The following is a 17,358-nucleotide window of genomic DNA, read 5'->3' as shown; positions in this document are numbered from 1 at the left end:
GTTCTGACAATGAAGAGCACCCTTGTCGGGACGCCCTCTAGGAAAGGAAAGGTTTGCTGCTCCGAGGTTCTCGGCTGGAAAGACCCAAGCCTGCTGGCGAGGGAGCAGGAGAGGAACTCTCCAGCCCAGCCTCAAGCCCGGGAAGAAGGCAGCTCCTCGGGCGTCGGAAGTGACCATCCAACATGCATCTAGACAACACCCCAGTGCCCACTGCCTACCGCAGCAAGGATCAGCCTACCTCCAACATCTTCAGGGGCCCGGAGACGTGGAGAGGTGGGGATTCCGTCCCTGGCCGTGGAGACGTCTGGGGAGAAACCCGAGCAGCAGGCACATAGTTTCCCTATGAGTCATGCTCCCCAAAACTCTCCATAAAACCAGCCCCATAGGTAAAGACCTGCTCTGTGCTCAAGAAAGCCCGGCTGGCCCTCTGATAGCGTGGCCAAGAACTCCCGGGTGGCACTCCAAGGAGGGTAGTCACAGGGCTGAGGCTTTGGAGCCGGCTTGCGGCTCAGCCCAGGAGTCCCTATTGAGGATGACACCTCCCAGGGAGTTACAGACACACAGGAGATAAGGGGTCAGTAGCAGAGGTACAGGAAACTTGGATCACATTATGTGTTTCTTGGGCTGGGGCCATAGCTCAGTGGTGGAGGGCTTGCCTAGGGGCACTGGGTTCCATCCTCAGCACCACACAAAAAATTAAACGAATAGATAAGTAAATAAAATAAAGATATGGTGTCCATCTATAACTTGTGTTTCTTGGTCTGGGTCCTTTTTCATTTTTATTGTTGGTCTTTCTCCTCTCCCGCGAGGAGGAAGGATGCGTGACATTTATTCCAGGGATCTAACCCGTCACTGGGGGACCCTCTGAGTGCAGGGCTCACCGTGAAGGCCATCCACCAGGATCTTCATCACTTCCTCCTCTCTGCGAGATCATGACAGCCCTTGATTGAAAACATTTAACTCCGTGCTCTGCAGTGACTAACGCTCCGAACAGCCGCATGTCAAGACCAAGTTATGCCTCATTACACAACCTTGCGTTGATTCAAGAGCCCTGGCACAGCAAAGATAAACAGTCCAAACTGGAACCCACTGGCCACGACTTAGGAAGACCCACAAGAAAAGCAATCATCAAGTCCAGGTCGGGGGACCTTGGAGAAGACGGCTGAGATGGCGGGACTCGGGTCGGGTGGGTAGACCGGACGGCCCAGAGTCGCTGGTAGAGACATTCAAAGATCTTTAATAAGGACTGAGGAGAATCCACAGGAACACATCCTGTGCTTGGAAACGACTGGGCACCCACCAGCTCATCCTCTGCTACCTCCCTTGGAGAGTTCTCAACCCGTCTCCCTGTCTCCCTTCCTGCATCAGAAACAGCTTTGGAAACCAAGGGCCCGGCAGCCAGGCAGCCGTGAGCATCTTCAACAGACAGCTCTATTTACTTTGGATTCAAAGGCTGCACCACACCCTGAATCCATTGTCTTTACTTCATCGGAAATACAGTGTGCTCCTCATTCCATGGTCAACACCAGGCGTCGTCCGGGTGGCCCCCATCCTGCCTCTGCCTCTGACCCCCCCACACGGTGGCCCCCACAGCACAGTGGAGAGGGGCAGGTCTGAAGTTGGAGCGTCTGGGATTTCAAGCTTGCTTCAGACCTTATGAAGGCAGCCAAGTGACAGGAGATAGGCGGGCCGCAGTTTCTTCATCTATCAAATGGGATCCTCCCCCTCATAGGAGATCTCCTTATATACAGCACCTTCCAGGTTCAATGCTGCACCTTGGTGACTGCAGGTGCCTTCATGTCTCTGACCCACCTCCATCTGAACCAGTCATTTCTGCCGTTCAGCTTCTTGACTTTTCTAATAAAAAAGTGTGAAAGATACTACTCAGGTGTCTTCCTCGCCCCAAGACCAAGACAGACCAGGGACACTGACACACACCAAGCAGAGCCCTCTTGGTACCACCCAGGGAGACCTGAGAACCCAGAAGGCCATCTGCAGTGCCGATCCAGGGACACCTGTGACCAGGGCCTTAGAAATGCCACACGCTGACGCTGTCATCATGGTGGTGACTCTGTGTTTTCTTTGTTGCTATTAAGCTGTGTGATCTGTGTCCTCTGCCACTTGAAGTGGCCACTGAAAACAATCTCCTCCTCCAGGAGAATTCCAAGCACTCCTAACATGGCTCTGGGAATGTTCACCACGGGGATTCTGCTGGTGACGGTGACAGGATAAGCTGCCGTACCAGGGGAAGTCAGGCCACCACCTCTAAACTCTAGGCCCCAAGTGAGCCAGACCCGGGGACCTCAAAACTACCCAAGCGGAATTCCTGAGCCATCTTCTGCTTCCCCCTGGATTCTTCAACCCAGGCCTGTGAGTTCTGTTTCTCTCCCAGCCCCACCCTCCCACGCCACCTTCCTACAGGAATTATGTCACAGTAAAAAGCACGGTAGGTGAACAGCGGAGCTTCCGTCAACTTTCAGGTTCTGGAAGGAAGGGACCATTTTTATTGACAAACAAATGGGTAAAAATACGAGGTCAGGTTCCTGGAAGAGCTGTCTTAACGTGGCTTCATGTTTAATCCACAATGTTTGAGCGCACATGTTTTAAAACGTTCTTCCCAGTGAGTGAGCTTTTTAGACCAGGGAAAGAACAGCTACAAAAATATAGCTGCAAAAAACAAAAATAATAATACAGTCAGCTTTCACTATTCACAGATTCCCCGTCTGCAAATTCACCTACTTGCTCACATGAACCTGCAAAGTCCAAAACCCAACATCTGCAGCGTTTTCGGTTGATGGTGCCCACTGACCCGGTGTCTGCGGTGGACTCAGAGCGGCCATCTCTGAGCACAGGCAGCAGCTCAGTGACCATCACCTCTACTAACTCACGCTTGACATTTCTTTTTGTTCTGTTTTGGGGGTTGGTTGTTGGGTTGGTTGGTTTGGGGTGCCAGGGATTGAGCCCTGGAATGCCACATCCCCAGGCCTTGTTTTTATTTTTCTAGTTGGAGACCGAGTCTCACTGAGTTTCTTATGGCTCGCCAAGTTGTCAAGGATGGCCTTAAACTTGCAATCCTCCTGCCTCAGCCTTCCAAGCTATTGGGATTACAGGTGTATGCTACAATGACTGCCTGGAGTTTTCTTAAAATATACGTGATTTTCCATATGAAGCCTTCAAGTGAAATAACTGCTAGAGGTTGACTTCTTCAGTGACCATCAGTTTAAATATATTTATTTCTCCTGATAGCTGATATGACCCTCAAACTGGCTCTTTTCCCCTCCCCCAATGCCCCCCTGTCCTTCCGTGATGTGATCATCACTCAGCAGTCACCCATTTACCAAGGGTGGTAAGAGTTTCAGGCTCACCCTTCTTGTTCACCTCTGTCTCCGGACTTCGTATGTTCAGTAAATCTCAAATAGCATTGCACCTCACAGGGCAAATTGAGTCTGCCTGAGAATGCTACAAATAATTCCCAAAACATGACTCTGAGAAAGGAGAGAAAGAGGCAGATCTCGCCACACCACCAAGTTACATGCCCAAGAAACACACCTAACCCTGAGAGCTTCCCAAGTGCCTCTTCCCCCTCCCGTGGCTGGTTCACCCCAGTGTGGCTCCTGATTCCCAAGGCGGCTGCACAGCAGACCTAGAGCTGGGAGTCCTCTCTCCCACCAGACCCACACGGGGCCCACCCTCCCCTGTGCTCAGGGCTCTCCAGACACCCGCGGGTGCTCACCCCGCAGCACCTAGCCCGAGGGTCTCTGGCTGTAGTGTTTGTTTACTTCAATCACGTGAAAAAGGAAAACTGTCACTGTCCTTCTGCAGGACATTCAGAATGGGACCTACTGGACCATGAGGAGCTGGGATCACTAGTCAGGCTGAACAGAGGGTGCACGACGCTCAAAGAGCTGCCTCGAGAATCCGACCCGTGTCCTCTCTGCTCCCGTAGAGTTCACGTGCCTCGACAGGATCCGTTCCCGTTCCTCTGCAGACAGCGCTTGATGGCTGGGGACGTGGGCCAGGGAGTGCTGGGCCACAACCTGTGCTGGAGAGGGTCTGAAAACACGCTGCAAACTGGTGCTGGTTGAAGCAGGGGAGAGTGGAGGGACTCTTGGGGACTTCACAGTGACCGCACAGGTGTCGGCAGCGCCTCACAGAGCCGCGGGGCTGTGAGGAGCACTGACCACGTCCTCTAGCCTAACAGGCCTCCAGATGCCAACAGCAGAGGAACCCCCAAGTGACGCAGCCCAGGAAGCAAAGCGCAGCAGCAGCGGCCACCGCGTCCCCATCACAGGCAGGGCCTCTCCACCCGCTGGAGTCCTCGAATTGGAGGCTGAGTCAGCACCTGCTGTCACACCACAGGCCCACGCTGTGCCCCAGGAAGGCATCCACAGAGAGCACGATGCCCAGGAGCACTCCCTGGGACCATGGTCACACTGAGGTCACCGTCCCTTCCTCTTCTTCCAGCAAGGAGCCTAACCACAGGTGTTTACATGGGAACTTGTGACAATCAAGCAAAAGAAACCATCACATCTGCCCGGGGTGGGGGCTCAAAGCTCAGATTCTCGTCTCATAAACAGCTACCCTTGCTGTTACCTAGGGAGGTCCCAGAAGGGCCCAGGCACCCGGATCCTGCGGCTGGAGCGCCCAGGGCCTCTGGGCTGGTGTCGCATGAAGGTGGCACGCAGAGAGGCCTCGGCGTCAGGCTCCACACAGCAGTCCCTGGCGTCCAGAGCTGAGCGAGGCAGTTAGGGCGCACACGGGACAGCAACGCTGTGAGCTCCGCGGGCCTTGTGCACCCCACTTGGTGCCCCCCCAGCCACATCTGCATTATGATGAGAGAGAGCAACCCGATGAGGACGCGGGGACGAGGCTCAGGCTCCCTGAACACCTCCCTCCCAGGCATCCTGCCACCATCTGAGTCAGTTCAGCTCAAAGGTCCTGCTGCTGACTGTCCAGCTGGGGGTACGCAGGCCCCCGCGCTCCTGGGGATCCTCTTCTTTTGCTGCCACTGCCTTCAAGTCATTCCCTCTGGGTTACGCTGCCCAAGTGGACTTTAAAATCCATTTCAAGTCAGACACCTAACTGTGACGTGATAGGAGGACCACTGGGTGCTGCACCACATTTCCTTTAATCTTTGACTGCCCTAGATCTAGGATCCCATGCACCCCCATGCCCTGCTAGCCCTGTGTCCAAACAGAGGACCCAAGAACAAGCCACTGAAGACACACAGCGAGGTGGCCCAGCTGGAATGACCATCAGTCTGAAGTTCAGAGACGGCTGGGGACTCCTAGCCAGCGACAGAGGCGACCAGCGTCTCCCCTCTGGAGAAGCCCAGCGAGCAGGGCAAACTGAGTCTGCCTGAGAATGCTACAAATAATTCCCAAAACATGACTCTGAGAAAGGGGTCTCTCTGATAAGGGGTCTCTCCCAGCACTGACCCCACCCCTCCCTCCCAGGGTCTGCCCCGGAACAGAGGGACGGTCCGGACAGCTCACGTGCCAGAGGGATGCGGCCTATGGCAGCCGTCCCGCCCCTCTGTTTTGGAAGCTCCCACACTCCACAGACGGTCTGGAATTCATTAAAGACGGAAAAACAGGCTGACAGTCGTATTTCAAATTTTATTCAGCAGAAATTTTGTGAAAAACAATTTGGTCCGTGCAGAGGGACCCAAACCGCCGACTCCCTGTTTCTCAACCCAGTCTTCCAGGCAGGTGACGGCCTTCGGCTCGGGCTTCACCCTGGCAGAGTCCTGGTGGAGAGGGTCCCTCCGAGGTCCCACTTCCAGAAGCAGACCCCATCTTGGGGATCCGAGCTGTCCCCGCCCTTGGCATTTTGTCATTTAACCCACGATTCCTTTTCTGATCAAACATGGTCAGCTCGAGTATTCTGCCACCTCCCTCCGGGGGACGGCCTGAATACACATGACTGACATCCCACATCTTGGCAATGCTTTCTGCTTCGAGTTCTTTGAGCAACCTCACCTGCTGGCAGCACCTGGGAGCAATGGTTTCCGGGTGTGACCACTCCAGGCCCACAGAGAGACGCCTGTCAGAAATGCAGGTCCCCAGCCCTTACCCGGGACCTCCTGAGTCAGTCCCAGAAGCCCCTGTGGCACTCGAGTCTGAGGATCACAGCTGTCCTGCCTGAGCCACAAATCCCACATCTCCACAGTGCCTACGCTTCGTAAAAAGCACAGAGTGTGGTGGGTACTGTCAGATCAGAGGCCATCAGTGACCGTAGATAAGAGCTGCCTGCTGGTTACAGTTTTTTAAAAAAGGAAAGTTCTCTCTAGAAAGTTAAGTTATCAGGTCCGCATAAGTTATCAGGGCAGCAGCCAGGCAAGTCCAGGGGTTCACTGTGCCTTGCCAGGGTGACCCTCCCTGTAACCAACCCTGTGACAAGTTCCTCACTCCTGGGGCCGCGGGACTGAACCGCACGGGCTGGAACATGTGAAAGGCATGTGACAAGAATTTGGAAAAGAGATTATCAACAGGAGAAATAGAAGCGTCCACTGGGAGAGCTACACCAGGAAGAATCGGCGGCCAACCAGAACCACTTAGAAAGATGCCAGGTACCAGTGAACAAGACGGGAGAGGGCGGCAGCAGGGAGAGATCTCCACCCCAAAAACAAACCCCAGGGGGCGGCCTTGCTACTTGGCTCCCGGTAAATCATGCATCTTAGTGACGCTGACCCTGGGACCAAGCAAGGAGGGTGGCACTCTCATTCATTTCTAAATGGTCACTGTCACTGGAGCTGCATTCCAAGGTGCATTCCGAGGTGCCATGGCTGAGCATTGACTCACCTGGCACCCACCTAGATAAAAGCATGATTAGGGGATGACCGAGGGAAATGACTGAGCCCTGACGATGCACAGTCTGGTTCCAAAAAGTCTGCACTCTGACTGTCGGGCACACGACCAGCCAGTGCCCGGCCTCGTCCCCAAGGTGTCTGCACGTGAACCTCCCTGCACACGGGCGCGTTTTCATTTGGAGCGTCAGCAGGAATCACGCCAGCTGATTGCTTATACTTTCAGGGATTGCTTCACATGCACTACTACAAACCCTGCCTTCAAAAATAAATAAATGGAAGTTGCAAGAACACACAGTCAGTGTCATGCTCTTCCCTGGCCAGTAAATGACCCTAACCAGCCAACACCGTCTGAATGTTTATCCGTGGTCATTCTCGGCCACAGGCATTAGGAACTGGCTGCAAAGGGCCAGGGGGTCGATGGCCTAGGTTTGGACGGTTCTGCTCTGCAGGTCCAGCCACAGAGCAGAGCTAAGGGTGGAATCATGCTCTCACCCCTTGCTGAAAAGCCTCCAATGCTAAAGAAGAAAAACAGCAATAAAGCCGCTCCTCTGACAGCGAGGCCATTAGTACACCCTGACCATGGACACACCTGCGAGCTGTTTCAAGGACTTGACTTCAGAGTGCTGTCCCCACCAGTTTGGGAGAGGCCTCTTCCTTGCCAGAGGAACCCAGGTGCATCTCCTTCCACCAGGGGTCAAATCTCCAGCTATGCAATGTGCGTTTTGAAAATGTGCTTCTTAGAACCCATTAGTCATTAGGAACATGTCACAGCGAAGGCACCCAAGTGAGCGGTATTCCTGTCCTCTGACGTTGCGTGCGTGACTTCGTGTAGGACCCCCCCACGCTAGGTGAGCCTTCTCTGTCCCACATCTTCTTCCCACTGAGGCAAGTCCTGCTGCCTGCAAGGAAATGCCCTCTACAGGAACACGCATTGCAGCCCTGACCGTGGGGCCCAGCACTTTCTGATGCTGCCCCCAATCAGATGGGACAACTGACCACATGGGTCAGAGGACCTTGGGTGAGTGACTCATCGAGTCATGCCCCTTGGGGAGAGGGGTGGGTGGGGACGGTGAAGGCCACAGAGGCCTCCCTGAAGTTGCTCAATGAGCAGCCACTTCTCACAGAAGGATAGGACCCTACAGTGCTTCTCCAGACCCGTCACTCGCTCAGCGTGGGTCTCACACAACCCAGGAGAGCTACCGTGCTGCGGGTCCCGGAGCCAGACAAGACAGCTAGTGGAGGCCAAGTGCTTTCAACAGCCGCTCAGAGAGGCTGCCTCCACCGCACAGCCCACCACCCCGTGGAGTCCAGGTGGGCGGGTGCTGGGCTGCCGTGTGGGAGGAGCACTTCTTCTTTTGTTTCTGCTCCCACGCTGGCACTCTTGCCAGGGAGGACACGCAGCATGATCAGGGCTGAGGCCCAGGACAGGAATCAGGTGGCTCTCCACCAGATGCCCCTGTGGGAGTGGGCGCTGGGTGGAGTGATCTTGGGTTTGCTGCTGCACCCGGTCCCTTGGACCACTCCCTAACCCCCCAGAAGTAAAGGATCCAGTGTGAAGACCATCCCTGGGCTAGGCATGGACAGACATGACCCCAGTGGAGAGGGAGGGAGAGCCCTGGGCAAGACAGCCCTAGAGGGAAGGAGAATAATGAAAACACAGAGACCCAGGGTTGGTTCTGCAGAAACAAGCATGGACTCTGACTCACCTGACATTAGGAGACACTCAGCAAGCTGCCAACACTTAAGGAGATGAATGCACACATTTCTCTCCCCCTACTCACACCTCCCTAAGGCGGAACACCTACGCAGTGTCCACCTAAGGGAGCTGCTTTAGGTACATTCCCTGCTATCTTCTCAGCAGCCTTGCAAGGCAGTTACCACCCTGAGAAGAGGGAACAGGTGCTGGCATCAGAGAGGTTGGGCAACTTGTTTAAAGTCACAGAGCTAATGAACAGCAGGGCCAGGGTCTGTGTCTTTCTGCCTCGCATGCAGGTCTGGCCTCAGACCACATCTTCACCACGGCCTTGCTGTTCGTCCGGCCCCTTTCTCAGTCCACTCTACCAAGAACACCCCGCTTAGTTTCAAAGCCTTTAGCAAACTTGATCTCGTGCATTTCTCTGGCTCATGGTTGACACGGAGGTTCCCCTACCTGGTGGGAAGCGCATGCTGACAGAAGCCTGCCCAGTTGCCACTTGGTGTCCTGTGGCCAGCACAGCGCCTAACCTCAGCGCTGCCTGCCAGTCACTGTTCTAAGGAGGGAGCGAAGGAGGAAAGCAAACACACCGGCCTTTCTGACCTCAAAGTCACTGCTTCTGCGGGGAGTGCTTGAGGGGAGGCTGAAAAGCAACTTGGAGAGGGCACTGCGGGTGCCCCTGGCCTCGGGTACGATATGCACCCTGTGCTGTCTTCTCTCCGTTAGTCCTGCTCCTCCAAAGCACCGTCCCTCTCACCGTCCCTGCATGGAGTCCACCTCCAGCTCTGATGGGCCACCACCTATAACAGCTGGAGCAGAGGCTGCAGGAGCCCCCAGGAAAGGTGAGCGCCTCATGACTCCAAGTCTCAGGACAGGTGTGTCCCGGGAACACCCCAAGGTTCCACCTGTTCCTTCTCCACGGCATGCTTCAGAGGCCACAAGAGGGAGAGGAGAGAACGGCAAAGAAATAAGAAAGTCAGGCTTAAGAAACAGCCTGAGGGGCTGGGACTTGGCTTAGGGGGGACTGCTCACCTAGCACACAGGAGGCCCCGGATCATCCCCAGCAAAAAAAGAAAAATAGAAAGAAACCACCTGAGAAGCCAAACCTGGTCTCCTGAAATGCCTGCCGATGGAGGGGGGGTGGAGAGCCCAGACCTCCTCCTGTCAATCCTCTCATCCTCCTCTGCCCTGACAAGGATGCAGGCTCCCTCCTGGGTGGGGCACCTCGATCCCTGGGCTCACAGGGGCCTCTGACAAACTACAAACACGCCTTTATAATGCCAAAGCCTGTGAGGACTGCATTTAATACCTCTGAACTGCCTTCTTGACTATTTTCTCCAAAAATTGCAAACTTGGAGTATAGTCAAATATATTTTTTAAGTTCATTCTGACTTAGCAAATCTAATAGTAAAGTTCATTTTATACTTAACCACCACTCACACACAAACACAAAAGATGAAACCCTTGCTTGTTGTCCTTGCAAGATGACACACACACATACACACACACACACACACACACACACAAAAGTAGCCAAGGGTTTGGTGGTGTTTTGTTTTGATGGTTTTTCCCCCCTATTATTTATCCTAATACTGCCAGTTCTGAAACAAAGCAGTTGGGGGAGAAATTTAGTAACTTTGATTTCCCAAGATACATTTTTTTACACTGAGGTCCTATTCCTGACAGTAAGCACATGTGACCTGTTCTAAAAAAAGGATATTTTCCACTTCTTGCACAACTGGAGCAGATATAAACATCAGCCTGTTCAGACTGCAGTGCAGAACTCAAAGGAAACCAAACATCCACACGCTTTAAGAAACCCTATAAATAGCCGTCATTGGGAGGAGGAAATCTCCAGTAACACACTGAACCAACACTCAGGATCCCACTTTCATCAAGTGCTCCATCTAATCAGACAAAACTAATCTGCATGATAAGATGGGAACATCTGCAGGCTGGAGCACCTTGGTCCTCTCTGTTTGGCTACATGATTCTATGTTTCAGTTACTGTTGGGAGGAGGGGAAAATCACCATTACGGTGACATCTTACTATAAAAGAAAGAATTGGCTTCATTTACCAAAAGTTCTAGATGTCACACTGAGCACTTACACACTTGTGCCTCATTTTCAAATCCAAGCCTAAGAAGATGGGCTCTATTGATCCCATTTGGCCAGTAAAGACAGTGACCCACCAAGAGGCCAAGCCTCTGGGCAGAGAGGTAGTGATCAGTGGCAAAGCCACACCCACAACCCTGGAGCGTGGCTCCCCCTAAACCCGCCTGCCCGCGAGCATCCAGCCTTGCCACCTGCAGTCTGGGCTTAGCCTCCCAGGTGGCTCACACTTGAGACTGAAGGACGTCTCAAATGCCCCTTCTCTTCCTCTAGTGAGTCCCCCTTACTGATGCCACCTGCCCCCCCCCCACAGCCCACACTGGCTGCTTTGGCTAACTGGGTCATGGGTTCTGTGTCCCACCCACTTAAAGTTTGGAGAAGGAACCGTGCGATACATCATCCAGCTCTGCACAATCACACAAACCGCGTTTAACACGGCAAGGGGACAAGAGCGCGGGGCTGGAGCTAGTCCGCCTCGGTTCCAACCTGGTCCAAGAACTTGGAACCTCGGTTCCTCTCTCAGTGAGCTTAATAAGGGTGACCAAAAGACATGCCCAAAAGTGAGAATTAACTGAACAATACTTAAACAAGTCAAATATTCAGAATAATGCCCGGCACATGGTGAGTGCCAGGTAAGTGTTACCCACTTCTAAAATTAAAATTAGTACCCTTGTTGTTTTTGTTTCCTATTAGCACCTCATTAAAGTTTTGCAAACACTAAATATGTTTTATGTAATTAAAAACAGAACAGGGCCTGGCACACAAAGCCTACTAAATAAATGTTAGTCATCATTATTTGTATTAATTTCCACGAGCTAGGACTTGAAAAGTTGTGCTGAATATGAATTGTGTGTTGATATCATAATTGTCAGGTTTTCTTTTTTCTTTTTAACCAGCATAAAGAAATTGTTATGGACTGGGTCAAAATCATAAAATGTGAAAAAACAATTATCTGAAAACTTCATTAGAAGGAAAGCAAAAACATAAATTTGCTGAAATTGAGGGGATTTTATTGTATAACCACACTGGCCTTAGAGAAGCTAGCCACAGTCAACCAAATACAAACACAGTCCAGAATGTCGGAGCTCACTAAGTAATTAAACACACACACACACACACACACACACACATCTGCTAACGTTTTCTGAGCACTGACTATGTGCCGGGCACCTGGGTAGGTAAAATTTCCCCAAATTGTGAAAGTCATAGTATTGCTCTCAAGATCGCTGAAGAAGCAGACCCCCATTTGCCAGATGAGGATGCTGAGATTAAAGGTCACCCCCCTGCCTGACTGGACAGGCAGAGACAGCCGGAACTCAGCTTCTGATCTCCCTGATGACAGTTCCCTGCAGATGGGCAGACCAGAAAAAAAAAAAAAATCAAGAAAACTTTCAGCAACCAATAAAAGAATGAAAGTGAAGTTGTGTTTTTCCAAGACTGGATCATTATTTCATAAAAGGGCCTTTTTAATGTGAACTCAGAAAGGGAAATCTCAGCATTAACCCAATGAAGGGTAGTGGACTTCTGCCCAAATATGTCTGTGACCTGTCCCTCATGCAAACAGCACCTACTGCTCCGTGAATCAGCACCTGGGGACCACTGCTGTACCCTGTCCTGGCAGCACCAACCCAACACTCACTTGCTTTCCACTTATAATTTGCAGGAAGTTCATTAACAGCTGTTTAAAACAGTACTGCCAACTCAAGAAGAAGCTGGAATTTGACTAAGCCAATTCTGAAGCCTGCCCAGGAAGAGGGCATTAGCCATTACAAAGCCACAGACCTCTGCACCAGGAAAATCAAGCTGAAGGGCCCAGAGACGAGGCTGCACATCTGAAGATGTTCTTCCATCCAAAGACCCAGAGTTCTCTTGCTTGTGGGAGCTCAACCATGGCCCCAAGGTTGTGTCCCTGGCATGACTAGGCCAGTGTAGGAATTCTGGGTTCACTCTGACATTTCTCCTCTGCCTTGTGAGAGGAACCAAAGTGCAAAAGATTCTTCTCTAGAACCTTCCTCAGAGTAAGCATCTCCCTCCAGCTCAGCACGGCCAATCCACGTGACCCAAAGGGGGTTCTGAGAACCTAAACCCAACAACCTCTCATTTCTAAATTCAAGGAGGTCTGAATTAGGAATGATCTGTGTCTCTCCTCTTGATAGATGAGAATATCTTCACTTAGCCTCAGTGAAGAACACATAAGTTCCTCTTTGGAGCATGCTTTGGTGGCATCTTTTTTTAAAAAGAACACCCTGTTGAATGCAAAAACAGAAACCAAATACCTTGCCCCAAGGGGGATACCAAGGTAGGCCACATACACTCAACAATATTCATTGCCAGGTATTATCCTATATCAGCAGTTCTAAAGTGGAGGTGACTGTGCCCACCATGGGCCACTCTGCAGTCATTTTTGGTTGTCACATCTGGCGGAGGAGGCACTGCCGGCCTCCAGCAGGAGGAAGCCAAAGATGTCACTGAGCGCCAAGCCGTCCACAGGACAGCCCTCACCACAAAAGAGTGATTGGGCCCAAAATATCAAGAGCACTGAGCCCTAGAAACCATTCTGGGCCCTGAGAAAACCCAACAATCAGACAGGAATAGAGAAATCCTGCTCCTTGAAGCTTGCGGTCTAACGTGGAGACAAATAATAAACATTACTTATTGGAAAATTATACAGTAGGTTACAAGTAGATGGAAAAAACAGAGGGCAGGGAGACTGAGTTGAGAGGGATGGCATTGTGAGCTCTGTGGGCCCAGAAGGCCACACCCTCAGTGTGATGGGAACGTGGGGGTTTCTGGAGGCTGGGGGGAGTGAGGCTTGGGCAAAGACCGTCCAGGCAGAGGCAAGCATGATTTAGGAAGGCCCTGGAGTGCCCCCAGGAAGAGCCTGCAGGCCAGAATGGTGGAACATGAGGAGCCCCAAGAGAGCAGCAAGACAGAAGGTCAGAGTGGACAGGCAGCCTGACCATGTAGGCCACCCTCTGGCACTTTAAAGACTTGGAGTTTCCTGAGAAAATCTAGGAACCATGGTGGCAGGTTTTGAGCAGAGAATGACAAGGTCAGACTTGAGTTTGGACCCAGGATTTCTCCACCTCAGCTTTATCAACATTTGGGGGCCAGATGATATGTCCTTGTGGGAGGGCCGTCCTGTGCACACAGAATGGATAACAGCAGTGCCACCCTTGCCTGCTAAAGGCCAATAACAACCCCCTTCCACTGTGACCATCCCAGATGTCTCCAGAGGCCAACAACTGCTCCCTGGAGGTAGGGGTTAGACTCATCCCTGGTTGAAAATTGGTTTTAACAGTGACATTGTGACTGCTAAAAAAAAAAAAAAAAATCATTGAAAGTGTAACACGGAAGGCAGACGACCTGACAGACCTCTGCAGTGACCCAGGCAGGGGCTGATGGCAGTGGTTCCACCTGTTGGACAGATTCTAGACTGATCGTCAACTCCAAGGGACCATCTGGAGAACACGATGGGCAGGTGATCCAGCCACAGCAGTCTTAACCCTCGAACTGTAGCTTGTCCAGCCAGGACACAGAAGCAGCCAGGTGCCCCAGCAAAGAGGTAAGGCAAAGAGCAAGGGAGGGCCCAGCGGAACGGGTAGGTGTTCCAGTCGCGCAACAGATGCGGAGACGGTGCTGGGAAAGGCGGCCAACTCCACGCATTTATTCACAGATTTTATTTAACCGGCTTATTTAGAAGCATGTGTCTGCTCCCCAGACAAGTTTTCCAACAACCTTTTTAATTTAGTCCTCCTTCTCCATACCGTTGTGTCCCACACCTGTTTCCATCAGTGATGTGCGAATCCGCTACTTCCCACGTCCCCGAACCTCTCCTGACGCGTGCAGGGTAGCCAGCTACCAAGAATGTGCACCCTGGCAAGGAATTTTTGCTGACTCTAAGAAAGAACGGGCCCAAATTCTTAAACGGGAGCATTACAGGCACTCATCTGGGTTTTTCCAGATGGTATTTTCCTTACTCCCTCGAACTTATTTAATGTTATGTATCAGCTACCATCAAAAATGTTCCCAACAGTCCAGCCAATTCCTGTCTTTCAGTACTCACACACGCCGGCTCCCTCATTCTGGCCATGTAAGCATGACCGCTCAGTAAAACACTGGTCCCTTCAGCGAATGCAGATAAAGCCCCAATGAGAATGACCAACAATACCCCTTACACAATATTATGCAAAGCCCCCAGGCCCCAACACACACAATCTAAGCGCCCACACAAAATAGCCATTATGCAGAGAATCCACCAACTGAAGGCTGCTTCATGCCTCTAACTGCACAGGAGATCTCCTTCCAATTTGCATTAAGCATCTGCAAGCAGGCTGTCTCTGCCAGGGCAGCTGCCCATCCTCCGATCCCCTTCCCCTAAGTGGACTGTCCCGAAGGAATGGCACCTGGCTCCCCTCTCCACGAGGCTCTCTCCAGGAGCAGCCTTGGTCCACCTCACGCTGACGCCACTGCCCTTCACTGCCCCTGTCACCTGCGCCCCTCACCCAGGCCCCGGTCACCGCCAGGGGCAGGGCAGACTCAGAGGGTGCCCTACTGTGACCCGCAGTCACAGCCTTATCTATCCCACAACGGAGAGGGCTAGAAATAAACCATTCGAAACGAGAAGCGAGAGGCCTCCCGAGTGACCACAGTAGGGAGAGAACGGAAGAAGCCCCGCCAACTCTGCCAGACTAGTGGGGACGGAGGCAGCCAGGGGTGGGCGCTGGGGGGTGGGCAGGATGGGGAGCGGCTTCGCGCCTCTCCCGAAGTTTCGGAAGTCCTCAGCCTAAAAACCACTCGCGGCGGCCAAGTGGAACCCGCTCGGGTAAACGCCCCCCACCGCGCAGCGGCCCGCCCCCGCCCCAGGAGACCGGTCGGCGGGCCCGGCCCCAGCTTCACCTGGCCGGGGGACACGCCCCGCCCCTCCCGCCCCTCCCGCCCCTCCCGCCCGCGCGTGCGGCGACGGCAGGTGAGCGGCGGGCGGGGACCGCACCTGGAGTCCGCCGGAGGCCGGTGTTCCCAAAGGGGCAGGACTTCTAATAGGAGGCTGCAGGCGAGCTGATGGCCTCCGTGGAACGTCGCTCACCGGCCACCCCAGCTTTCCCTCTCCGATCCCATGGGGATCTTGAGAAAAGTGGCGCAGTCAAAACTGTCCCCATCGCACCTGGTCAGCGATCCAGCCGGCGCTCCTCCCCCACCCGGCGCCGGGCGCTCCCCAGCCCCCACCAGTCCCCGCCGCGCACCTCCACGCTGGGTCCCAGCGCCCCGACAGCGGCCCGGCCCCGGGCGCTCCCTCCCACTCCGAAGGTGCGCCGCCCGCACGCCCGCAGCCCGCGGGGCAGACCGCGCAAGGGCACGGGGTCCTGGTCCCAAACGCGGGAGCCAGCCCTCCTCGCCCCGGGTGGAGGCGCGGCCCCGGCCGCCACCGCGCCCCGTCCAGCTGTCACCCTCACCTGCTCTTCAGGGGCTGACTTTTGAGTTCGTAGTAGGTTTTGGGCTCTTCGTGAAACTCCTCCCCGACTTCGAAATCCGGCACGATCCCCGATTCCGACTGCATGGCTCCGGCTTCGCGGCCCCGCGCCGCTCCGATCGAGGGCAAAGCGGGGCGCCCAGGGAGGTGGTGGCCGGGTCCCGCCGCGCGCCCCGCGCAGCGCCGCGCAGCCCGCCCGGCCGAGTCCGCGCTCCCGGCCCGGGCGCCTGGGACCTGTAGTCCGCCGGCGCGGGGCACCCCAGCTCGCCCCGGCCGCGGCTCCCCGGAAAACTACAGCTCCCAGAAGGCCCGGCGGGAGGCCACGTGGTGGACACCGCCAGCGCAACTCCTGTTTGGACTCACTGTCAATGTCAGGAGCGCTCGCCTCCTCTCCCCACTTGCTTCAAGGGTAGACCCGGCTGTTTAATATTAATAAGAGCGAACTCGGCCTGCGCCTTCGCCCTCGCCGTCGCCCCTCCTCCTGGGTGGACAGCTGCTAGGGCGCGCCCGGACCTCGTCTTAAAAATAAAATAGCGAAGGGTTTGGGTCCTGGAAACTTTCCGCATGCACGTCTGTCTTCAACTTAAAGGACTTCCTAGCAGTCCTCGCTAGTCTCTGGGATGCTGCAACATTGTCAGCTTGTCCTCGGATTGGAGCTCAGTGTCAGAACTTTCTTCACTGCGCAATGAAAACACAGTTGGAGAAGTTGTTCCTGCGCGTCGCTTTTCTGGAACCAACCCAGTGTGGGCTTTTATAATAACATTCAGCAGAGCGGCTCTTTCCCAGCCTTATCCAACAGCCACCTCTAATCTAAAGCAGCGCTTTAAAGAGCCCGTCGATTTTAAAAGGCACGAAGTTACAAAACGACGTCATTAGCGTCTGCTTTCAATTTCTCAGTCGGCTGAGATTTGGAAGGAGGCTGTCATGCCCCTTCTGAGCTTCCCAGCGCTCAGGTGGTAGAATAAAAGACTCAGCTTCAGCTCATTGGTACTTCCAGCCTCGCCCTCCGATTAATTCCAGGAAATGTCTTCCTTTTATAAAAAAAAAAAAAAAATGTCTTGAGCCAGAGCCTTCTGGGCCGCGGGACAGAGCTAGAGGGTAGCGTTTGGAGATAGAAAAGGCTCAGAGTTGACATCAGCGGTCCTTCTAAGTGCCCTGCCCCTCAGGGACGCCAGTTGATTCCTAGAAGACCCGGAGTCCTCATCTACAGAAGAGCAGATTGGGAAGTCTGTTTTAGAAGGTGCTGCAAGGTTAGATGTGAGAGTGATCTAC

General features: G+C 53.6%; 1 protein-coding gene across 8 annotated transcripts in view; it reads right to left on the bottom strand.

Annotated features, from left to right (window-relative positions):
• MITF (melanocyte inducing transcription factor) overlaps positions 1–16,469 on the bottom strand; it is a gene marked incomplete at its 5' end in the record, with an annotated part of 183,013 nt that extends 166,544 nt beyond the window's left edge. For 3 of the 8 annotated variants that reach the window (XM_081275947.1, XM_081275936.1, XM_081275941.1), the window contains one exon: positions 16,070–16,317. In XM_081275947.1, the coding sequence (XP_081132073.1) occupies positions 16,070–16,173 (104 nt within the window). Of the gene's footprint in view, positions 1–15,609; positions 15,741–16,069 lie in introns of all 8 variants that reach the window. The other 5 variants (XM_081275946.1, XM_081275938.1, XM_081275937.1 and 2 more) reach the window with 5 other exon arrangements.
• Between the last annotated feature and the right edge of the window lie 889 nt (positions 16,470–17,358).

Source organism: Spermophilus citellus, assembly GCF_964194105.1.
Source record: "Spermophilus citellus genome assembly, chromosome: 19".
Classification (NCBI taxonomy): Eukaryota; Metazoa; Chordata; class Mammalia; order Rodentia; family Sciuridae; genus Spermophilus; species Spermophilus citellus.
The sequence above is the reverse complement of the archived record's forward strand: the minus strand, read 5'-3'. Positions and strand labels throughout refer to the sequence as shown.